Source organism: Chroicocephalus ridibundus, chromosome 7, assembly GCF_963924245.1.
Source record: "Chroicocephalus ridibundus chromosome 7, bChrRid1.1, whole genome shotgun sequence".
NCBI lineage: Eukaryota > Metazoa > Chordata > Aves > Charadriiformes > Laridae > Chroicocephalus > Chroicocephalus ridibundus.
The window spans coordinates 55,581,440-55,606,522 of NC_086290.1; the positions used below are offsets into that span (position 1 = coordinate 55,581,440).

At 43.0% G+C, this 25,083-nt stretch overlaps 2 protein-coding genes across 3 annotated transcripts in view; one reads left to right on the forward strand and one right to left on the reverse strand.

Moving 5' to 3' along the window:
* The window catches only part of RPA1 (replication protein A1), a 43,676-nt gene extending 25,723 nt beyond the window's left edge, over positions 1–17,953 (reverse strand). For both annotated transcript variants that reach the window (XM_063340368.1, XM_063340367.1), the window contains exons 1-14: positions 17,869–17,953; positions 17,527–17,574; positions 17,133–17,211; positions 16,479–16,587; positions 15,577–15,665; positions 10,902–10,988; positions 9,617–9,749; positions 8,544–8,646; positions 7,361–7,429; positions 7,024–7,216; positions 5,779–5,918; positions 3,953–4,101; positions 2,518–2,650; positions 1,263–1,439 (exon numbers count right to left, since the gene is read on the reverse strand). In XM_063340368.1, the coding sequence (XP_063196438.1) occupies positions 1,263–1,439; positions 2,518–2,650; positions 3,953–4,101; positions 5,779–5,918; positions 7,024–7,216; positions 7,361–7,429; positions 8,544–8,646; positions 9,617–9,749; positions 10,902–10,988; positions 15,577–15,665; positions 16,479–16,587; positions 17,133–17,211; positions 17,527–17,574; positions 17,869–17,901 (1,542 nt within the window). In that variant the 5' untranslated portion in view covers positions 17,902–17,953. The remainder of the gene's footprint in view (positions 1–1,262; positions 1,440–2,517; positions 2,651–3,952; positions 4,102–5,778; positions 5,919–7,023; positions 7,217–7,360; positions 7,430–8,543; positions 8,647–9,616; positions 9,750–10,901; positions 10,989–15,576; positions 15,666–16,478; positions 16,588–17,132; positions 17,212–17,526; positions 17,575–17,868) is intronic.
* Positions 17,934–24,778, forward strand: SMYD4 (SET and MYND domain containing 4). The gene is made up of 10 exons (XM_063340366.1): positions 17,934–18,209; positions 18,301–18,448; positions 18,576–18,665; positions 19,784–20,936; positions 21,236–21,418; positions 21,721–21,887; positions 22,574–22,706; positions 23,149–23,265; positions 23,624–23,747; positions 24,463–24,778. Exons 1-10 carry the CDS (start codon positions 18,079–18,081, stop codon positions 24,611–24,613), a joined length of 2,397 nt encoding a protein of 798 aa, XP_063196436.1. The 5' UTR covers positions 17,934–18,078; the 3' UTR covers positions 24,614–24,778.
* Positions 24,779–25,083: the final 305 nt, after the last annotated feature.

The window sequence follows — 25,083 nt, forward strand, 5'->3', positions numbered from 1 at the left end:
TCCAGTTGCCTCTTCCTCAAGGAAGACAGTACAAAAGAAACGTTCATTTCACAGCTATATAGAGTTGTAAGTCTCCGATAACTATCGGAGCCCTTTACACTGCAGGTACTTACCATCACTGAGGGTGGAAAGCAGTGACTTCCTACCTTTTTTGGGTTTTTTAAGCTCCCTAGAATGTCACAGTTAACTTAACGCAAATTAATATTGACTTCACACAGGAAGAGGCCAACACGATCACAGTGGTACACTCTGATGGCTATTCAGCTCCGTGCCACTGTCGCTGATGAGCTGTGAGCGAGAACACGTAGCCCAGAAACATCTACCAAGGGGGACACCAGCAAGACTGCAAACTACACTTACTTTGTACATACCTGAGTACTTGAGCATAAACACACGTAATACTGTTACGAGGAAACTATCAAAACATTCAAGGACAAGACAGAGCAGTAAAAAGACCAAGTACTAGCCTCACATGCATCTCCTGGCTGCTTTGATAATTAGGGATGAGAAAACAGGAGAGACACGCTGTTCTGAAGCCCTTGATTGTACCCTCAGTATCCCCTTTATATTCTGCAAGAATGATTCTGCTATGTAAAGTAGTTCAGGCGTTCCTCGAAGTTATCCGCTAGAAATTATTCAGAAGCAGTTTGTGTTGTAGTGAGACTGCAGGGATGGTTCCCTTCTCTCTGCATGCCCACCTGGCACAGCATTTCTAGAGAAGCAGATACAACTCTAATTTATAATGCAAAACAGAAGAAGGTTCAACACTTATGGTGTAAGTGGGCATCACGATAATAATCCTCAGACAACTTTCTGAAGCAGGCTCCATTAAAGCATGAGACAGAACAATACCTACCCCAAAAAAAAATGTACTAAATATAGGTAGCAGCTGTAAAAGTGCAATTACTGCTCTCCAGAAATGCCATTTTACTTCAGTTTATCTTCACTACTGAAGAGGCGTAGGCCATCTGTACTCTGCACTGCATAGTACACTTGGATACCAGAATCAACTGAGCTAGCATCAACTTTTTGGCAAAGAGAAAAGCTTTTAATTGGAGCACTAGGAAAACAAACTGCTAATCAGCTCAATGAAACATCCCTCACCCAGGTACGGCACGCAAGCCGTTTAAATACCCTCTAACCCACAGGCACCGCAGAGAGACAAGCAGCACTCTAGCACCCCGTTGTCTCCACAGATTTCTATTTAGACTGTACAGGGAAAACAGCGAGGAAACACGCTCTCCTCTAATCCATTTACTTACCAGAAGCATCATGCGGTACTTGAAGTTGGGGAATTCACGATCACACTTCTCACAACGATACAGCCCATTTTGTTGGTCTATCACTTTCTTATTGCAATCCTGAGAGGGACATGCCTGGTACATACAGTTCTCTTTGCGCAGATGTACTACTGTGGCCACACAGCTAAAATAATCCGCCTAGGAGAGCGAGTGTGCAACATTAGCCTCAAAATACTCAATGTTTTCCAATTCTGAATTAATCGCAAAGAAAGGCACCCTTACTTGGATATTTAGGATTAGAAAGCTTAACAGCTATGGATTATTGGGAAACTGTAAATCAACCCCTCTGTTGCAATCATTTTCAGGCTCCCATTATGTTAAATAAAGCCCCTACAGCAAGATTATTTTGTGTTTCCATTGCAGGAAACTCCAATTGCTACGTTTTCTTTAGATAAAGCATATTTGCTTCTCCATTGTGTCTGCTCAAATCTCTACTTTTTCACAGGATTAAGATTCTGCACTTTCCTATGCTTCTTTTGGGAGCCAATACAAAACCCAGAAAGCCTACTGTGTAGCATTACAGATAAGCGTTTGATTAAACTATAGCCTACAGAACAAAATACCCATTCACCATACCAAAATAATCATCCTAATGGTTTAAGAGCACGACCAAGACTTTCAACAGATCAACAGAGGTTGCTTAAGAAGCACGTGCAAAAATTCTCACAGAAAATAGCTGAATTACAGGTAAAGTTTTTTTTTTTTTCCCCCCCTTGGATAGAAGTTCTTGTGTATCCCAAACGGCTTAGCACTTACGTTTGAAAAAAAATATAATAAAATTTAAAAATAAGTCACGAAACAGTATAAGCCTAGAGAGGTTACTGGACGGGAATGCCAGAGACCTGGGTTTTATTCCTAGCTTTTCTATTGACCAAGTGTGCACCCTTGAAAACCGCTTCCTCCTAATGCACCTATTTCTCCTACAACACTTTGTGCTATTTATATAAACATCTTTGGGGTGAACTACCCCCCTCTCCCCGCTTTATACAAGCCTTTGAATTCTCTTGCAAACACAGTATCATGTTGCAACACCAGCAACAAGCTTGAATTTATTGGAAATAAAAAAATAAATATTATTTAATAGCATAAATTCTGAGACATTAAGCACATACTGCTCAACAACCAGACTACTCCAATAAGCAGAATGCCTGCGTAAAGTCTAGCTTTTTATTTTCTCCCCAGTGCACAAGGCTTGTTCTCGGTGGCCACGCTTTACCTTATCTCCTTGTCCCAAGTTCTCAGATTTGGCTTCAAACAAAGTTTTCCAATTGGTATTCATCCCAGACGCCGGCCCACCCCTCACATCGGAGATTGAGGCACATTCCAGAAGCTGGCCCTCGGAGTCAAACCTGGAACCACAAAGATGCACGGCTATTTTTGGATAGCAGACCATGCAGACCTATCAAAAGCTTACATTTAGTTTCATGTACTTAATACGTGAGGGATTATTTTATTTTTTTTTATCAATGATTGCAAAGGAAACAATTACAGTAATTTGTGTATATTGCAAACAAAAATAGCATTTCAGAGTAAGTTAATAGTCCGACTTAATTAGCACAGTATTTTATAAAGCCACAAAAGCAGGACAGCTTTGTTCTATATAACTGCAATTTGTTTGCCAGCTAGTGGTCAAAGCACGCACTGCATGCTTCTTAAAGGCAGTCAGATAACAAGATTTAAGGGCATCAAGATATTTCCATAATTAAAATTAAATTACATGGTACCATTATCTTCGCAGCAGCTTCAAAAGCAAAAGCAAATAGCATTGAACAGATTATGCTTCCTCTGTTAAAATAAGACAGCACTGCTTTTCAGCACAAGGTTGTACTGCCATCCCACTCTGGTGTTTTTTGCGAGTTGAGAAACACACCAACAAGACTCAAAAACTGAACTTAATTAAAGTGTGACAGTAATAGCTAAGATCCAAAATCAATTTTATCTTCAACAAGCCTCTGAAGTGCGGGAGAACCACAGCTCGACGACAAGTGGAGAATGCCATTATATTTTATCCATGTTTGGGTGATTTTACCAGAACCTGGAAATCCAGGATTCACAAATCTGATGCTGTCAGCACTTAACCCTATTCGTACATACGCCACAGCTCACCACATTAGTACTTACAGACAACAATTTATCATCTACAAAGCAACAAACCACCAAGAAATCACTTTGGTTTCCTGACAACAATAGAAGTGTTATTTTGCGATCTGGAAAATATCTGGTAAGGAATAGACACTGGAAGAAGTCACCATAGTTCCTCCAGTCCACGCTAACAGAATGCATATCAGATCGCACACAATGGAAAAAGCCTGTGAAAAAAAATACTGTTCTCTCAGATAATGCCTCAGAAAGCGGAGCTGGTCAAGTCTGATTTCATGCTGCCTTCCAAGGCTTTGGGTCAGCATGCACTACTCCTACTTCAATTTTTCAAGGTCTGTCATGGAATTATAAGTTTTTGAATTGAACAACTTAAAAAGGATAGCTGCTCGGGCTCTAGCGCTTTCGAGGAGGAGAAGTTTCTATAACCCTGGAACCCATTACCCTCTGCTACCTTTCTTTAGTATATACAGACTGCCAAAGTACAGAGAAACAAAATAAAAGAAATACTCCGCAGCAGGCTGGAATGAATCAACATAAACACAGGCTCATACCATCCTCGGAGCTTAAAAGCCTCTGGGCTATCAGGGTTGATGACAACTGTACTTGAGGACAGGACAGACAGGCTTCTACCACCGAAATCAGAGACTCGGGCTCCTTTGATGGCTATCACAGGTTGTCTAGAACCATCAAATTGTTCTGCCTGCATGTGTGAAAAAACAGAAAACATTAGTAGCATGCTACAGTAAAGGTACTGAACTTGCGGTCAGAATTCACAGATTATGACAAGAGACCAAACCTGAACCAAACTATCTCACTGTATTTAGAAGGTAAGGTTTTAAATGGTATCACTAGGAGTTTACGAAAAGGCAGCTAACAATTAAAGTCATAATCCAAACACCCCAATTCCCGAGGAACCAGAGAATCCTTAAGTCACACCACTGGTTTGGTTAAAAAAAAAAAAAAAAAAAAAAAAAAAAAAGAAAATTGGTCCCCTCCATTAGGAGTTTTACACAAGGATTTTAGAAAGGGAGATGGGTTATGGGAATGTAGCTTTTTACAAACAGAAGAAATTATTCGGTCAGCTTAGACTCTTCAGGAGATGAAACAACTCAGCTTGACCGAGCCAATCATGTCTATTCTACTACAACTTAAAAAGCAGAAGTGTAGGTATGCCAGCCAAATGCTTTTCCTCTACTTTCCATTTTCTGTTATTAATCTCATAAAGCTGCTATAATCCTGTTCAATCGCCATCAGTTTGTTATCTGAGTAAAGCCTGACACAAACAGAACCTCTTGGCATGAGAGAGGTTTTGAAAGGTATAGATTTTCTGGACGCCGCATCACTTCGCAAGCAAGGGCAGGATCATGTGCTTAAAGATTACACATGAGCTGGAGTTAGCAGTGCCATGCGCTGTATCCATGAGATACAAATAGACCACAAAACATAGCCCAGCACTCAGGGCAACGACTGTTACGAAGGAGATACAGGTTCTAACCCTAACTGTGCCAGCTGCAAGCCAGAAGTCACTTCCCCTCAATATTCGTTGCTGTCTCTATTCTACAAGCAAGCAAACCGACTGAACTTTGTAAAATGCAGACCCTGATCTCTGTTGGAAGAATTATATCAGGAATTAATTACCAGTAGCCTCTCCTACAACAACGTGCTTCAACCTCAAAACTTTGTGATATTGAGCTTCAGTTTACTTCATTTATATCAGCAGATGGTTAATGCTGTTTAGCTACCTACAGTACCAGCGCACTCGATCATTTCGCCATAAAGCATCACTGTCAAGCTGGCAGGATCACTCCCATTTTATAGACTGGGACATAAATCCCTAAGTATCTACAGCATTGCTGGAAAACAAAGTAGACTATTAAAAGGACAAAGAAGCAGTTTACTGCAACTACTCAAACTTTCAATTCCAAGGCTCTAATGCTATAAACTCCTAGTCTGAGATACAGCCTCTCAAGCCCCTAGTTATGCAGCAATTTACGCAGGGTAACGTGTATCCCACCCTACGAATACAATTCATCTCAAATGAGACAGCTGTAGCCACCGGGCTTTTCCATAATCAAACTGCAACTCGGATCCTTTCCTAAACTAGGAGCCTGTTATCTTCAGTCTTTGGGCTTGAGACATAATGTCTGCAGTTGTTCAGAACACATTAGTCAGATCATGTCAGCAGTTTGTCAGAGAAAGGTTAAGAACATCACACCTGAATGAAACCAGACAGTCTTTCACCTTCTCTCTGCCCCTGATCCTTAAACGCCCAGGACTCTGTCTCAGCGCTACACCCATCTCAGATGACAACAGCACTCTTATTTCCTCACCCTACACAAAGGAACCTTTGCTTAAGAACAGGTAAGAGAGCACATACCTCGTGTCCCCATAGCGTAGCTGTCACCAGTTTCCCTGATGTATCCATCAGATGCACGTTCCTCTTCGATACCTCCCTATTGTTAGCTTTCACTATAATTTTAGTGACATCTTCATAGCTCTTACAAATTCCAATTACATCTGAAAAACAGTTACAATTTAGTTAGTTACACAAGGGTCACAATCGGGGAATACAAGATCACAAGAGAAGAATTCAATCCTAGTGTCAGATTTTTACCTTGTATCCTAGCTCCCTATTCAAATCAAATCTGATATGGAAATTAAGCGTATTATGGTAGGAATGCTCCACTACAGAACTCTTCAGTGCTTTAATTTTGTTGACGAATTCATTAAGATATTCATGAATGCAAGCCTCACCGCATTAGCGAGATCAAGGCATTGTACTATCTTTTCCCATCACATTCTGTCAAAGGACTTTAGTCCTGATCCTGTAACACACACTTTTGCTGTTTAAGCCCAAATCTCTCAGGCAAGGGGTTTCCGAGTGACTGTAACACAATGAAGCAAGTGGCTAGAGCCTTCACTGTAGCTCCACGATTGTAACCTGCAACTTAAACAAGTCTGCGTGTTTGGGTAGTAAGAGTAACACAATTCCCTTTGCACTCGCTAAAAATATACCGGTTTTAATATTACAGATCTACCTTTAAAATTCCCAGCTGAATGCCTCTGAATCACAGGCATCTTGTGCCTGTGAAACCTGAGAACCCTCGCCCCCACCCAAGCCTCTGATTTTTCCGGAGTACTCTGCCCAACAAATTACAGAAAAACAAACCTCCGATACTTCACAAAGCAAGCCAAAACAGTCATGCAACTTGGACTTGAATGCAATGAATTATGCCAGAATCACTACGGCGATAATTAGATAGTGAAAGAAAGCAAGATCACGGAAGGTATGAAACGCACACGTGCTGAGCAAGGACATTTTTCTTTCAGCCCTTTTCTATGGAAAACAATGATCATAGTACAATAAACAAGTATCATTTACTGCCTTTAGTCTGAAGCACAAGTTTGAAGAAAAATCATTACATATTGTCAGCAGAACTTAGCAAAGACATCTTAACAGGAAAACTGCCTGAGGTATTTTTAATGGCAACCACGACTGGATAACTTCATTTAAGAGATCATAACCCTCAAAGCGCTGTATGCTCGCTACCTCCCCAGCATTCAGGACATAAAAGTAAAACTTGAAAGCTTTAGAGCTTGCCATTTTGTTACTTAGACTGACCAACAATTGAGTCTTTGGGCTTGTTCTCCAAGTCAGAGATGGATACAAACTCAAACTGAACAGATGGAAGATGCTGGGCATCATCACAGGGCACAACTGAAGTCTCATTAGTGAATGTAATCTCATAGTCATTCTTAACAGCTGTATATTGCTTGTTAGCAGTCTTCAAATTGCCTTTGGTAAAATAATATACCTACAGGAGAAAGCAACGAAACAGAGGATATTATCAGAAGTCAGACAGAGAGAATAGATTGTGTTCACCTTTAAAAATCCTTGCTATGCTGAAGTTCCTCTTTTCTAGCTCACGTCAGTCTATGAAAGCACAATGCTACCGTACCTTGTTCAATTCAATGAGTGGAAAGAACTTGTCTGCTTGATCATTGAATGCAGTCGCTCTAATCTCACCCTGCAGGAAAATAGGAGAGCTGGTCAAAACTGAAATTCGGCATGGAAAAAAAAAAAAAAAAAAAAAAAAAGAAGCCTTTGCAATGTTAAGTGTCATCAGTTCTACAGACGCAGCGTGCTCTGCCAGGCTAGCTCCAGGCATGCGAGAAACAAACAACACTCTCCTCGCATTTGTAGTTACAGCTAAAACAACATATTCTACACCTGACCATCAAATGTCACGTTCAAGTCTCTCATTAGCGCATCTAGAGCTTCAGAATGAAATGCGTAAGAACTACATATATCCCAGATACAACTCTGAAAAGTACTCGTAAAACTGGCGTTAACTGTTTTTACATGCAAAAAATATTTCAAATCGATCATGCAGCTCGACAAATTAGGACAGTGATACTTCCTGCTCATACATGTCAAGTCTTTAAGTAAGAATTAAGAACAATTATAAAATCACTAGATATAAATATTGGGTTTTTTAACAAAATGAATACAGACTGTATGCAGAGAAAACAAATGGCTGATGACAACATGTTACATTATTAACCTCACATTTTATACTAAACATAATCTAGCAGAATCTTGTTTGTTTTCACGACAGAAGGCTGTAATTTGATAAGAGGTTTGACAAACTGCAAGTTTAGTTGGATTAACCAGATACCGCTCCCCAAACAAACCACAGATGAAATTTCCCAGTATTACAATAATTTGTACTCCGATTTCCTCATGAAAATGAAAGCTTATAACTTGGAGGCAATGCTCCACATCACAAAATAACGTGTATCTAAGCCAGGATGAGATCTCATTCTCAATCTACAGGAAACCACCACAAACCTCAGTATTAGGTTGTCAGTTTCCATAAACGACTATATTTTGAAGCAGCAAAAATTTAGTCACACACTATAGACTTTGATGAAAAATAATCAGTAATGCCATACATTTAAGACTTCGTTCTGGATGAAAACTGGGTCGTTGATGCTCAACTTAATGAATACAGGAATACGAGCTTCAGTCGTAATAAGAAAACATTTCCTATAATACACTTTATTTCCTCTATTCTGTCTTTATGAAGGATTCATCAGCATCTGGCATACATTATCTTTCTCTCAATATACGACACTTACACTTTCATCAACTAGCTCTATAGAAAAGAGCTTTCCTTCACCACGGGAGTTGCTCCACTGGCGGATCTGGCCTTTTTGGGTAACACGAGCACAAATGGTCCACCTGAAATCGTGCAAGAAATCAGCGGTTTGAGTCTTTTTTTTTTGAAGAAGAAGAAGAGATTGAATTGACAAACCTTTGGAACCGGAATGTCACTATTTAAAAGCCAGAATCTTTCCACTGCACCTCAGCAACTCTACCTGCTTTTCTGCTGCTTTCTATTTTAATGGCCTCCACCATTAAAGGCAGAAAGTTGTACAGAAAGCAACAAAGCCAGCTATAAAGCATCTAGTACGATAATAGCAGCGAACAATCCTTCTGCACAGACGCAAGGCCTCAAATCTTTTACTCTTCTGGGGTACATTTCTCATACAGCAGTTTGCCTGTTCTGAAAAGCCATGCTAGAACTCAAGAGCTTCAATTATAGGATTCGCATTTAACTTGGGTAATCAAATCAGTTTGCATAACTTAAAAATGTCATTCACGAAATAATTACATCCTCATGCTTTTCAACAGAACAGTAGCCGAAGTGAATAGCTTACTGAGCTATTTTGTCATTAAGTTACCAAAAAGAAGGTTGCTTGAAGAAAAAAAGAGAAGTCAATTGATTTTCAACTAAAATATTAAAAACCTATCAAGCTCAGCAGGGTAGCTTCACCAAGACAATGCAAAGGCAAAATCTCAGATTGTCAGTGTTGATGAAACTAAAAAAAAAAAAAAAAAACACACACCAAAAAAACACCCCACACAATAAAAAAACACCCACAAAAACAACACCAAAAAACAAAAACAAGAAACAAAGAACAAATCAAAACCTATACAGTTGTTTTTATGGAGAGGGTTTTTTTGTTGTTCATTACTTTGGGGTGGTTTTGTTGTTATCGTTGGCTTTGTTTGTTTGAAGTTAACCAATAAACTCAAAAGAATTCAAAGAATGATTTGACAGAGGTTCATACATGAGAACGCAAAAAGAAGCTATTGTTCCTTCATGCCTGTGACATTGAGTAATCCCCGGCAAGCCACGAAAACTCACTTAGATTGGTATGGGTTCAGGCTGGCAATCGGCACTACTTTGGCCTGCGATCCCCCTGGTGTCTTCACCGTGCTCAGAGCACTCGCTTTACCGAACTGGTTTGAGGGAGCATGGTACTTCGGAGCAGCAGGACCTTTCAAAAAAAACCACATCAAAGCATACAGAATTGCAGCCTTGCAGACAAGAGCCAGGTTAAAACCAACTCGTGGTGCAAGGTCAGGCAGAACTTTTCCCACCACGCTACGGGGAGCTGCGCAGAAGGTTATACTTAACGCTGGGTAGGCACTTAAAGTTCCATTTGCCGTGCTGTGTGGGCACCACAGAGCGGCCAAAGTTTGTTAAATCACTTCTGCTCTTGGTCACAATTATTTTCTAGGCTGCAAGCTGCTGCGGAAGAGGCACTCTCAGACCTTTAGAGCACTTACATTGGAAGTGGAGATGTGCCCCGAGTCAATCACTTAAGCACGGTCTAAGTGGGAAACAACTAGTTAGCAGTAAATTCTCTAAAATACGGCACATCGAGCTTTAGATCTAAACCATTTGGGCAAACAACTAAGGAACGGTACCCCACAATCAAGTAAATTCCTGCCATAAAGCAATACTGCTAATTCTACACTGAATCTTGTTAATGTATAAATGTAGAGCTCATGATCGGCTTTAAGTACAGGAAGGAAGAGCTTGTTTTCTGCTGTAGTAAGCAAGTGTCAAAATTTTGCTATTTCAAAATATTTCTTAAACACTGGAGTAAAGAATACAGACAGGTTAAAGCAGTACCAAGAGCTAGGGCATTGACAACTCTTTTTTTTTTTTTTTTTTAAAGCAAGAAAGAGTCTACAGGCTGACATTTAAATTGACTGCCTTCTTCAGCATCTCACTATTTAAAGTCTTGGTTAAAATAACGCATTTATAGATGTACTATCAAAATTATTTCAGTCCTGTACCAGCTAAACTGTTTGGCCTCAATATCTCAGCACCGATAACATACCTGTTGGTCAGCTCTGGGTGTCCACAGAGCACTGGTTCAAGGATGCAAAACTGCATCAGATGGAATGTTCAGTTCACAATGCTGTTGAAGTTGTTTCTTTTTTTTTTTCCTCCTTTTTTAATTAATAAATCCAAGCATACAGTAGCCTCTTGAAAAAATTCACCCTTTTAAGCTATGGATTAGTCTTTAATGTAGTGTTTCTCGTGCACCGCCGTTATAGAAAGGATCCTGTTTAATTCTAAGCTGTAGTTTTGTACTGCAAAAATGGAAACCAGAATTCCCGCCCAGGATTACTCTTACCTGCTACTGACAAATTGCCATTTTGTTGCTGCGGTTTGCTGGGTGCTGGATTTGCAGCTGGAGCTGAAGAACGTTGCTGCCCTTGCCCTGGTAATCAAATGGAAAGAGATGTACGGTACAGTAGGGAGCACAGTAATTAAAACTACCCTTAAGCCATTTTAGAAATAAGCCTTGCATGAAAAAAATAATTTAAAACACAGAGAACACACGCTAAAATTCAGGTGTTATAAGACACAGCAGTAGCAAGCTATCTGTTGAACAATATTACTATGGAGGAATTTCAGTCAGATCTCTTTCCTCAAGCAACTGCTTTCTACTTTGAAGGATTTCAGGGTTGACAGTTATTTAAAAGGACAGCACTGAAGTAATCTTGACAACTTCTCAGTTTTTATAGGCTTCTATTGCTCTGACAGGTAGTTTCTGCTACTACCTAACAGTTAAGGTAAGAACTACAGGAGAATTCCCTCTTAAAACTCAAAAAAGGCCAAAAACCCACCGGGTAAAGCCAAACCTGAAGTTAACACAAGAGTAAGAAAACACCTGCTATGTTATATTTTATTTCCAAAATATTTAATGTGGGGGTGATGGAGTCATCATTTCAGCATTCACCAGGGACTCTCTTGGGACACAGCAGTGTACTGCATAGGGAGAAAAGTGATGCCATAGAAAGTACATATTGTGCATTTTTTTTTTTATTCCAGGACTTTTACTGGCCTTATAGCGATGACCAATTACAAGAGAAAGAGCTGAATGACGTATCTAGAGAAACAGTACATTGAAAGACTCATCCACAGTTCAAAAATTTGAATTCCTCTATAGAATAATTGTCCTATCATATTTTGCCTCCAGATGAGAAAATACCCAACCTTTTCCTCTTTTTAGATGCAACTAACTCTTTAAGCCATCAGTTTGCAAGAAGTCCTAGGCCTGAGCGGGCAAACCCCCCCCGATTTGGGGTATGACAAGAAAGACAGTCAAAGGAAGTGGAAAATACGGGCAGAGCAAGCCCATAAGCATCACGAGGAACAAAAGCAGAGAATCCCAGAAGAGAATGGCAAGGAAGGATGGCACAGAAGTCAGGTAAAGGAGCAGAAGCAACACAAGGAGGCCCTGATGTAGCGCTGCTTGATGTTCTATAGCCTACAGAGGGAACTGTCTAATTAGTTTTAACCCAAAATAAGGTCCTTGCACAAAAACCAATCTGCTCCTCTAACTTGCCGCAGTAGTCACATCGGTGAACTGGTGACAGCAGTCTCCCTAGCAACAGGGTGACGTCAAACAGCGATGTGTATTTACTGCAGAATCCGCTAGATGGAGAAGCCAGATTTCACCCTGCTCAGCTGCCTCTGGTACTTGGAGGACCCAGTTAGGGTCAGTGCTCAACACCTCAACTTCATTTTGTCTAAGAGGAGAAAAAGACCCCACACCAAAACGTGTTAAGAGAAAAAAATATGTCTGGGCAGGAAGAGAATATTCAAGAACAGGAACGTGCATATGGAACAGCAAAAGACTTCCTGGCTACTTTTGTTCTACATGGGTCTTCCCTAGGATTTTTAAATTCAAAAAACTCAAAACAACAAAACCACACACTAAAAACCAAATAAAAGCCACCACATAAATTAGAAGACCTGTGTATTATGAAACAGGAAATCATGTTTTAATGGTTGCCTACCCATAGCCTGGTGTTTCTCAATAGATTAAAACTATATTAACACATCTATGCATGTGCTCAGTACAGAAGTGGCAGAAATATCTCTCCAATTTTCTCTCTTGTAGAGTCTAGGGAATCCTAAACTATGATTTTTGGTGGCTGGTAGCTTACAGATCACTTAGGGTGCTCAGAAAATTTATTCCTCTGCCTGGCTTCCACAGTTAGTTTTTATTAGCAGAAGTTGAAAAAACACTTAGAATACCTGATCGCATCTCTGCTATATATACTGGGTTAGTCAAACCCAAGACCTTTGGCCAAAGCTAGCCTACCGCTACAGTGCCGTGGCGACAGAAGACCTGTCCGAGAACTGAGAGGCAGCACGGGGGGGGGAGGAAGAAGAGGAGAGAAAACGCACTTTGAAGGAACGCACAGCAAAAGGCAATGGTGGGAAGGGAAGAAGAAAGAGTCGATGTGAATGTATAAGTATACAAACGTTTCAATGCTGAAAGATTAACGACAGAAGTTAAACTTAAGTAGCAAGTAATTGTCATAGTAAGAAGAAAGTCCAGCATCAGAGTAATCTGAATGAGATTAATGACAGTAATAACGTTACCATCTAGTTTTCAACAAGAACTAAACTGTTCAATCTTAATTTTCAATACTATTATGAAGTGCTGCCTGAAAAGTTTTTATGATATGTATTAAGAAGATTGTGTCTCCAGCTTCCTTGTTAGACAGATTAACCACCTACTGCTCAAGCATAAAGGGGCCAAAAGTCAGCTTCTCACTCCCCAGATCCTACTGGGGTATTACAGTCTGGGAAAGAATATTCCTTAATCCTAGATGTAGCAATTTGAGGTCTGTATTTCAAGGAAGACCAAAAGTAGGACTAATCATTCTTTTTGAAATATTTGAACTTTTTTTTTCCCCCCATGAAAACCACAACGTGCTCTTAGATACTCATTCTGCATTAGCTGAGTGTTCCTCAAAAATACGAACTCTCAACATACACAGGAACTTAAAGAATTTGCACCTTGAAGTACACTTCTGCCATTTTATCAAGGCCTTCATGACAAATCAGGCAGCCTCGCAGAGCAGAAAAGCTGGGTTAAGCTTACCTCATCTAAACTATTACCGTCTTCTGTAACTGAAACCTTCTTTAATACCAAATAAAAGGGTATGAAGTCTAGAGAATAACACCAGTGTTAAAATGAAATACACATCGGATCAAATTTGACATCTCCTAACTACCTAGTGCAAGGCCACACTTACTACAGTCAGAGACCTGTGACATCTCCAAAAGCATTGAAGATTTGAAAACTTCGTTGCCGAGTACTTTAGTAATCCCAAATGAAGAACACAACTTCAATCAAAGTCATGGTAATTTTACCAAAATTTACACTCTTAAAGGTATATTTTCAGCTCAGTTCTGCAAGATACCACATTCCCAGTCGTTTCTAAGCAACAATATGACAACTGAAAAACATGATAGTTCACAAGCTCTTGTGTCACACAAGCGAGGGGAATGAGAGAAAGACACAAAACAGTCTGCTCAATAGCTATTCTGAAAATCTTGGTCTCTACAGCAACTGTGGGATCAAACCATAAAATCTGAGATGTCAACACATTTTTTAAACAGCAATTAGCTAAGTAACTATCAAAGGAACAAAGGATTCTTTAGGCTCATTTAACAAACGCCCCTCTAATTCCCTAGGAAAAAGAAAAGTTAATGAAGAAAGATGTCTTTGCCTTTGCAACAAAGTCTAATTTCTACTTCGATTAGCAAAGTAGATTTTTAAGCAGAATGGCAGTGTACCTACCACCCCCGTTTGTCCAAAATATCTTACAGAAAATTGTTGCCACTAGCGTGGGGTCCCTTAGTAATAAAAATATATTAACTCACTTCCACGAGGAAAAAAAATAATTCAAGAAGAGCTATTTGCTATTAAATTTCAGCCATTATCTGTACATACATCAACAACAGAGCTGTTCAAATATTTTAAGTGCTTATTATCCTCTGTCTTTTTTAAAGATGAGAACTGGAAGAACAGAACATACACTTGAACGTATCTCAGGGGGGGAAAATATATTAATTCAAAAAAACGTTAGCCTGAGAACTGTAAGCTCAGCACATGAAAATTAAGAACAATTACTTATGCAACATAATAAAACCCAAGAGATTCATGGCAGGTCAGATTAAAGTCCACCCAGCGCACCATCATTTTTCAGACGGCAGGGTAGGAACGGGTGCTTAGGGAAGTCTGTATGCCAGCCGTGTTTTCATACCGGTCTCTCATCTATGTACTTTGAGCAATCTAAGTTTTAGTGCTTCCTGAACCTAACATTCATGCAGAGGATGTATTGTTATGTTTAACAGCCTTTAATGGATTTTCATGTCTAATTGCTTTTTGAACCTGTGCCAATTTTTGGCACCTACCTCAACAAGTTCCATAATTTAACTATGCACTGTTTGGGGGTGAGGTAGAGCCTTTGTTTTATAACCACTACCTGGCAATATGAGAACTAAAGAGCATGAAGTGAATGTAGAAAAGAGAGAGAGATCCATCATTCTTTATTCATCCCCTCCATACCATCTCATAGTTTCATAGATCATTATTACATCTTCCTCCTGCTGTTTTCTTTCCAGACAGAAAAATACTAATCTATTTGGTTACTCATTATGAAGAGACATAGAATAGCTTCCGCGTACTTACTGGAACTCTAGGTAGAGACCACTAATGCACAATAAAAATCTGTCGATGTTGTCATAAGGTATAGATACTACCCAACACCATGTAGAGCCTGAAGCTTCAGTCATGGTACAGAGTTTATTAAAATATAAGCAAAAGCCATTTTGTATTCCACAAATAGAAAGGATTTTTAAGATCTGGATGTCACTGTTCCAGGCATAAGAAAGCTGAGTATGTCTGACTGCTGCTTTTTAAGTGAAAGAAACAGACAGCTGAAAGGCTATCATAACAGACAGTCTGTTGAGAAAGGTATTTGTTTACGGAGAACACTCACCTTCATTGTATGGCACTGGATTGCCAATATTCCCACCAACCTTATCAGCAGTTTTCAGAACATTTAAATCCATCAGTATAACCACTCTCCTACAAACACAGAATAGACAGCAATAAAAACTTTCACTCCCTACGCAAGTCTGTCAGACTGAATACCCTTTGCAGCCAACCATTAGGGGGCGATTCTTTGGACAAGGGATCTGGAAGACAAAAGCTCTCCACTGTCAAGCCCCTCATGAGGTACGAGTAAGCTTGAAACAGTATCACATTGCATCAAGGAGAGCCGATGGCAGGCTGAATGGGCACACAAAAATGACTTAAAACAACAGTTTTAAATTCTGGCATGGTTTTGATACTTTTACAAGAGAGAATATATTCCCTGCCTCCCTCCACAAAAATGCTGAATAAAAAGACTATGAACCTCAGTTTATTTTCTCCTAGACATGTGCATAGTTTTTCTATAATCGCTTCGCTCAGTTCCCTACTCATTTTGCAGCATCCTACCTCCCTTCTCTCAAATTTTCATAAAAGAAAGACCAGGTTCCACAACACCTAAGTAACAAGAAGTCTTCGCTGCTTCTTTTCCACAGCAGATAATTTTAAGTGAATTTTAATGAAGCTTTGTACAATTTATAGTATTCCAATTGGAAAATTTAAATTACTAAATCACTGCACTAGACAAATCTGAACCCACTGCAGTCAGGTTCTGTAATATTTTTTTTTTCCTGCTACTGCTTGTGCTGTGTACTTTCCCTCCTGCACCCTGGAAACTGAGTATTTTCAGAGAATCCCAATCGAAAGCATTTGGCCTCTGCTTAGCCACAAAAGACAGAGCATCTTGCTTGTCACTAAGGACAATGCAGCTGCCCTTCTGTAGAACCGTACTTTGAGAAACATATATACCTTCCATCTTTCAGGCTGTTGACAATGAATCTGTTAACCTGGCAAATACACTGGGCTGATAAGCGTTCCTCTTCCACCAGAGAGTTCAGCTGCGTTGCCAACATGAATGCTGCAGAAACAGAATTAAAACACTGAAATAATTAACACACGCTAGCCTTAAAAGGGGCTGCCGTGGCTGGCCACAACTTTTCCAGCCAGTCTAGTGTTGCATAAGATCTACAGCTTGCTCAGTTAGTTAATACATAGGAAACAGTGTAACCACTAACAAGTCATCAAAACTGAGCATAAACTATACTGTATTCAGTCCCCAAACCCGAGTGCAGTAACAGCTGGAATGATCATATATCAAAGAAGTCAGAGAAAGATTAAGCTAAGTTACTTTAAAATCAGTTACAAAAACATATATAGGTTTCTATATTTTCACTACACCCTGTAGCGAATTAAATGCTTAAAGCTCACAAAGAAAATTCCAGAAGAGAACTTTTGTCCATGTTAAAATGCAGTCGTACACTTCAGGGCCTGTGGTTCCTGCGTATGCCACATTCTCCTTCAATACTCATTTCATCACTATACACCTAAACACTAGACCTGAAACTTTAGCACCATTAGCTTCTCCATACTTATAAAAATCTCACTACAGCTTGTCGTACTCACAGGAGAGCGTGTTAACTCCATCACTCATCAACACTCGGTAACGCGGTGGCCCATTTCCTGTAGCAATAGCCCGTGTATTCTAGGTGGAAACAACACATTATTAGTTCTCATTTGTTCAGAAATTCTTCAAAAACATAAAGTGACGTTGTGCCACGGTTTGGGTTAGACTGGCCCTCAAACCAGGACATGTTGTTGGCAAATGACCTAGCTACTCAGATTTATTTTTGGTTTTGAGCATTGACATCAACAGCGTAGCCCAAGTCACGTAAAACGAAATTACGAGTACATCAGCCTCGCTGGCCTCCTTCAGAGGAAGTCCGGCTGCACTCTGAAGCCTGCGCGGAAGCGCGCGCAGTCACTAGCGGGGACACAGGAGGTAACGGGGAGTACTCACGATGACCTGCAGCACGGGCTTGGAGACGCACTCCCCCTGCATTATCGCCTGGAAAAAAGAACAAGAGATTCTCACAGGGGTGCCACCACCTCCCTCAGGAACGTTTCAACACCCGCTGCTGAGGCGCAATTGGCACAGAACGGCCAAAGACAGCGGAACGGCCGCCACCGCAGCTAGGGCCCTCCCCGCCTCCCGGGCCCAGGCCCAGCTCCGGGCCTGCTCCCGCCCCTCAGGACCGGGTGCGTGCCCAGACCCCTTCTTCCCGGACCCAGGCCCGACCCAGGCTTCACTCCCCGCTCAGGGCCGACCCCAGCCCCGTCCTGCGGTGCCCGGGCCCCTCACCGCGATGGCGCCCTCACTCAGCTGCACGCTCATGATGCTGCGTCTCCCGCCGCGCTCCGCCGCTGCCGCCAAATCCTCCCGCCGCCCAGAGCCGTGCCCCCTCCTTCCGGCGCGCCTTTACGTCACACGGCAGTACGGCGCTTCCTATTGGCTGCCCTGTGCCCGTACGGCGGAAGTGCTGCTGGGCGCTGCCATCGTGAGGTACTGGTGATGGCGCTGCCAGTGGAGGAGTGGCGGCTGTGTGTCGCCCGGCGCTGGGCCGCGCTGGAGCCGGCGCTGCGGGAGCGCTTGGCAGCGGCGTCGCTCCACGACACGCTGCGCTTGGGCTGCGGCCTCCTCCGGTGAGCGGCGGGTGGGGTTGGGAGCGGGGCGGGGCGGAGCGGAGCGGAGGGGGGCGGGGCGGGGCGCCGATCTGAGCCCCGTGTCCCGCAGGCCCGACGCGGAGGTGGTGGCTCTGCGGCGGTTGTGCCGCCGGGCGCCCGCGGGTAAGGAACCGGCGGCCGCTCGCTTCTACCGGGAGGAGGGAAACCGGCTGTTCGGCCGCCGCCAGTACGGTGCCGCCGTGAGGCTCTACTCGCAGGTAGGCGGCTATGGGGGGCGGCCCCTCACGGTGAGGGGGCCGGTGGGGCCTAGCGTGAGGGGATCCCGGGGGCTGTGACCCTGAGAGGATCTCGGTGAGGGACTCCGTAGCTCTCCCGTCTCTGCAGGCGGCGTCCCACGAGCTCCCCGGCAGCCCTGAGGTGTCTGTCTGCTTCGCCAACCGCTCTGCTGCCCTCTTCCACCTCGGACACTTTGAGGTAAGCGGTGGTGGGGCAGCGGGACCCACAGCAACACGGCCCGTCCCCTCCTCTCCGGGGGTCTTGGGTGCCCCCCGAGCCAGTCTGCACACCCAGAGGGTGGCCTGAGGCCTCCCGTGTAGCAGGAGCTGGGGACTGGGGCAAGGAAAAGCCCAAGCACCGTCTGAGGTGTTATCGTGCAATGTTCGCACACGGGGTGCTTCTGCAAACCCCACAATAACAGGTATTTGGCTGTTAGAACAGGAGACCGTAGATCAGATGTGCCTCCGATGCTGTGCTCAGAGCATCCATCGTTGTGTAAATTTTCTGAAGGGTTCCTGCTTTCCTTCTTCTGCGTCAGAAGGCTTTATTTGGCCAACAGATTGGCCGTGCAGCTGGAATTTCCTGATTGACATAGTTTTATTAAAATATTCTGCATCTTGGATGGAATAAAAGAGCACGAGTTTCAGCTAGTTTTTGCAGAATCACAGAATGGTCGGGGTTGGAAAGGACCTCTAGAGATTATCTACCAACTCCCCTGCCAAAGCAGGGTCACCCAGAGCAGGTTGGACAGGAATGCATCCCGGTGGGTTTTGAGTATCTCCAGAGAAGGAGACTCCACCACCTCTCTTGGGCAGCCTGTTCCAGTGCTCTGGCACCCTTAGAAGTTTTCCTTCATGTTCAGATGGAATTTCCTGTGTTCCAGTTTGTGCCCGTTGCCCCTTGTCCTGTTGCCAGGCACCACTGAAAAGGGTCCAGCCCCGTCCTCATGCTACCTGCCCTTTAGATATTGATAAGCATTGATGAGATCCCCTCTCAGTCTCCTCCAGGCTAAATAGACCCAGGTCTCTCAGCCTTTCCTCATAAGATTGATGCTCCAGTCCCTTGATCATCTTCATAGCCCTCTGCTGGACTCTCTCCAGTAGTTCCTTGGGATTCTTGAACTGGGGAGCCCAGAACTGGACACAGTGCTCCAGATGTGGCCTCACCAGGGCAGAGCAAAGCGGGAGGATGACCTCCCTCAACCTACTGGTGACGCTTTTCTTAACACATCCCAGGATACCATTGGTCTCCTTGGCCACAAGGGCACGTTGCTGGCTCATTCAAGTACATTTAAAAGGCCTTGTCTTTGTTTCTAGGTTTGCTTGGAAGATATTGCTAGAGCTGAAAGTCATGGCTATCCAGACAGGCTGCTGCCCAAGGTCTTGCTGCGGAAGGCTGAATGTCTGCTGTGTTTGGGGAGGTTACAGGATGCAGGAAACACCCTCAGCGTGGTGGAGAATAAAATTGCTATGGATGGGATCATGACTAGTGCTGCACGCCAGACACTGCTAAAAAAGTTAAGTCAACTGAAGACTAAAATACGTGAGAAAGAGAGCTGTCCAGAGCCTGCGCGAGAAGCATGTGGTGACATTCAAAGAAAGTCAGAGATCTGGGAAGAGAATGACAGTATTTCAGGTGCATCTTCATCTTTGAGCTTGAATTTTGATATAGAGAGAGGACGTCATTTGGTGGCCATCCAGGACATCCATCCGGGACAGAACCTGCTGAAAGAGGAGGCCTTTGTAAGCGTGCTCTGCCCAGGGGAGAGCGTTCTTCTGCAGGACAGTGATGAAACAGCATGGGATACTCGAGTCACTAACGCAGATCTTTATTGCCACCGTTGTCTTGCGCAGCTCTTAGCCTCAGTGCCTTGTCATGGGTGCAGTTATGCAAAATACTGCAGCCAAAACTGTGCAGACGTGGCATGGGAGCAGTACCACAGGACAGAGTGTTCCTTGGGAGCCCTGCTTCTCACATTAGGGGTCTTCTGCCATGTTGCCTTGAGGACTGTTCTGCTGGCGGGTTTTGCAGAGGTTAGCAGGCTGGTGGAAGGGTCCCGTGATAATGACAAGGACCTTCATAACCCTGAGGCAAGATGTGAACGTCCCAATGAGGCACCAGATACAAGAACTGGTACCAGAGGTATCCCTGGTTGTAACGACAATGGTCAGTACCAGAGTTCTTACCAAGCTGTCTTCAACCTTCTGCCACACGCTGAGAAGCACAGCCCTGAACATAAGTTCCTTTGCGTGCTGAGTGTAGTTGCTATATGCAAACAACTGCAAGAAGCTGGTCTAGAGGCTGCTGTTTTGAATCGGGAATCATCTGAGAAGTGCTCCAAACCAGAGATATATGAAAAAACATCGGGTGAGTTGTCTCCAGAGCTAAAGATTATGGCAGAAGCGATGCTGAGGCATGTGTTGCAGCTGCAATGTAATGCACAAGCGATCACTGTAATGCAGGAGTCGGGTAAGTTAAAACCTTTTAAGCACTTCTCTCTTGTCCTTACTTATCTAGCTTGTGTGAAGAGATTGAATTATCAGTTGTAAAAAGCTCCTGTTGCAGATAGGAATGACTTGCTTAAAATTTAATGGCCTCTCCCATGCTGGCCTGTTCTTTGGTGCACATGTAGAGGGTATTTAGCTATTATTTATCACAGCAATGTACCAGAAACCTTTCTATTGCTATCTGCAAATGGTCACAGTGCCCGTTGCATAAGTTGCGTGGGTTACTGAGCATTCGTTCTCAACCTGCCTGTTTGTCTTTAGGGTCCGGAGATGGTGCTGTTGTAAATAAGAAGCCTGTACGCCTGGCGACAGCCTTCTTTCCTGTCCTTAGCCTTCTGAACCATTCGTGCTGTCCCAATATCAGCGTGTCATTTAGTGGGACAGCTGCCACTGTCAGGGCATCACAGCCAATCCCAAGCGGCCAAGAGATTTTCCATTGCTACGGTAAGTATTAACTCTGTTTGTCTCAAGGTACAGACATCATTTCACCTCTACTTGGCGTGCTAACTGATTGCTATTAATATCATAATTCCCAGTATAATGTTGCTAGAGTCTTTCTTTTTGTATAAGCCTTAATCAAAGATATCAAAGCAAGAGTTTATCTCCTGAGCCCACTCTTACGTTTTCAGTCTCCAGTCTTCTCCAAAGGATGACATATCTAGTCTCAATTGTAACAAAGACAGGTTTAATCTGATGTTAAGAACTGTGCCTGTTCAGTGATTTCTACCCTTGCCATCCCTTTGCAGGGCCTCACCGATGTAGAATGAGGGTTGCTGAGAGGCAACAGCTTCTCAGTCAGTATTTCTTTAAGTGCCGCTGTCAGGCATGCCTCGATGAGTTAAAGTCTGACGTCAAGAGCGTGGTGTCCATGAGAAACTCATTCCTGTGTCCTAGCTGCCGTGCTTCGATGCAGGTAGTTCTTCCGTAGTTATGGTTGTATAACTTACCGGGATGTGTAACGTTTTGGTCTCTGGGAAATTCAAGAGTTAAAGACCTGAGTCCGTGACCTCTGCTCAGAAGGCAAAACCCCCTGTCGAGTCAAGAGTGTATCTCACTGTTCTTAGCAGCTTCCTTGTAATGTCCTTGTATGTCAGTCTTCCACTATTATAGGGAAAAAAATTGCCTTTAGTATCAAGTTAAAATTCCTTTGAACTTGCTGAGGGAACCTTAGAATATCAGACTGGGGGAAGGGGGATATTTAGGAAAGAAAATGGAGGCCTGAAGTCTAGAACAGAAAGTGTGCTTACAGGGGCTATACGTAGCGAGAGTCACGCTCTCTGCAGTTCACAGGATGTACATGAAAACAGCAGGTACCATGGGTTAGATGAGGAGACGTCAACATAGCATGAATCTTGTATGAACATTAGTTGTGTGCTACGCGACCCTGCTGTGGCCTAATCTATAGCTCACATAGTCATAGATATTCCTGGAAGTTTCTCATAAAATCAAATAAGCTAATAGCAATTTACGAGCAAGCCACTTAGTTTCTCGGTTGCACTCGTTAAACAATTTAGCGTATCTGTAACATGATATAGAGGTAACAGAGGTGGAAAGTAAGCTTTGAGTGAGCAGGAATGATCACAGGGATGATTTCTACAGGGAGAAGATGTGCTTTGTTGTTCAAATGAAGCTTGTGCAATCTCAGTCAGCAGAGAGAGCTTGTCACGCCGTTTACAGGACCTTCAGCAGCAAATCAAGAAAGCATTAGAACTGCTGAAAGACAGGAAGGCAGGTAAGGCCCAGCTTTCTGCTTTAAGGTCAGCAGGTAATGAGTGCACATCGGGAGTCGTAGTTCTAGCCATGAGATGGCACTGTTGCTTATGCAGTTGGGGTTTCCTGGCATGCAGCCTGGTGTCTCTGGGGACTTGAGCTTTAGGTTTTTTTATACCCCTGATCCGCGTGTTAATCTAAGTCACACGTTGTTCCATACTAACTAAAAGAACTCAGGGTAACATTGGAGTTACGCGTTCCTAGGCCTTGCTTTCCTGGAGTGAGTCTGGCCAACACTGTGTTAGAATAAGCAGGGTTGCAGATGAAGTCGATGTTGAATCCTAACCGAATCCAAATCGAGCTGTGTAAGATGCAAAGATGAGATTGGACTGATTTTATTTCATGGATCATGGAAAGCTGGAGACTGGCCAGCAGGATGAATTTTATACCCTGTTTTGCTATAGATCAGGCTATCAAAATGCTCCTGAAGTGTCAGACGGATGCTGGAAACTTCTTGTCTCCAAAGCATTTGCTGATGGGAGAGATGGAGGATCACCTGGCACAGGTCTATGCTACTCTTGGTATGGCATTGTCTTCTCGTTATCTTTAGTTTTGTGAACTTTGAATTTAACATGACTAGCCTTTTCCCTGACTAGGCCTTTCACTTTTCTCTGACTGTATTTGTCTAGTTTTGACAGCAGGGCGCTCAGAAAGACTGCTTTAGCCAAAACTGCGTTCCCAGCAGCCAGGGAACAGTAATGTGATCTCATGTTCTTGTAGATTCTCTGTCCTGGTTCTGAGGTCAGCAGCCTCCCAAGAATGCTGTGGATATAGTTCATCTTGTTTTGCATAGTGCTGTCAAATTCTTTGGGTGGCAGTAGCTCTAGAAAGTATTTCTTCGTGACTCATTTTTTGGTTTGTTTTGGTTTTTTCCATCAGGGAAGTGGCAGGAAGCAGCCAGACACCTGAAGAGAAGTATTGAGATTGTGGAAGCGCATCACGGGCCATCAAGTGTAGAAATAGGTCATGAACTTTTCAAGCTGGCACAAATTCTCTTCAATGGGTAAATTTGCTTTCATTCTCTGTCCCTTCCCTGCCACCACTTCTGTGTGGCTGACGTGATACCATGGCAGGTGGTCTTTGGCACCTTGCAGGGTGTCTCGCAGGACCCTGGGCAGTCTGGCACAGCTACAAAAGTTGGCCATTACTCAAGTGCAAGTTCTTTAACCCCACTGGGGTTCACTTTTACCTCTTGACTCTCTTTGGACCCATTACTCTGCTTTGTGCCTGTCTGTTCTTTTCTTCTCCCTAGCTCCGTTTATTCCCTGTCCTGTTGTTTTATTTTGACAACTAGTCACCCTTGGTGTTTATACGTCAGTTGTATAATGTTACTGACATTTTTTCAAAGGAGGAAATAAAATCCTCTTGCTCTATTTTGTCCCTCTTGGCAAGCAAATCCCCTGACTGCTTCTGCAAATCTAACAACACCCCCCCTTAACTGAATGAGTTTTAGCAGGAGCTGCAGTGATGGAAGTGGTGGGTACCTATGTTCAAAGAATGTTTTAAGTTTTTGTCCATCTCCTTACCTTTTCCCCCCCCATCATCCCTTTGCAGCTGAAGCGCACGCTGTTTGCCTGGCGCTGAAAGGCAGCGGAGGGTAGGATCTGTACCCATGAACAGGGTTAGGGTTTTGTTGGGGAGGGGTTGAAGGTTCTGGAAGTCAAGGGAGCTGAATTAAGTATGTTGTGTACTCTGTTCTTATTCTTTTCCAATTTCAGATTTGCAGTTTCTGAAGCTCTGAGCACAATTCAAAGAGCAGAGAAGATTTTGTCAGTGCACTGTGGTCCTCAGAGTACTCAGATCCAGGAACTACAAGAGATGAAGACCTGTCTGTTAGAGCTTCCCAGAAGCATCCTTCAGAGGACTTAATTTCCCAGTCAAGGAAGCTGCAATGTGATCATTCATCAAAGCTAAGTTTCATGTGGTAAGGTAGTCATGTAGTACAAGCTGGAAGATCATGTGTAACAACTTGAATGAAATCTGAAATGCTTTTTAGTGAGACTGATGTAAATAAAATGACCAATTCTAACATGAGGGGTCTGTGTGTGGTACGGTGGGAATAGATGCTGTTGTATAATTTCTGCATGTGTGTTCAAAGCAAATGTTTGAGCTGCTCGTGTATGGGTGTGTTTCTAGAGATGTGACCCTCCTGTGTGTGGTAGCCTGTTGGTCACGGACATCCAGACCATGCTGCCTTTTATTTCTAATGCTATGAAGCACTTTTCTTCTTGCCACCATGAAACCTAAATGGTTGAAACGGGTGAGGCAGCAGGCTGGGAAGTGCAAACTTACAAGCTTTAAGAGGGGACACTACAGGACTTGGAGGGCTACCAACACAG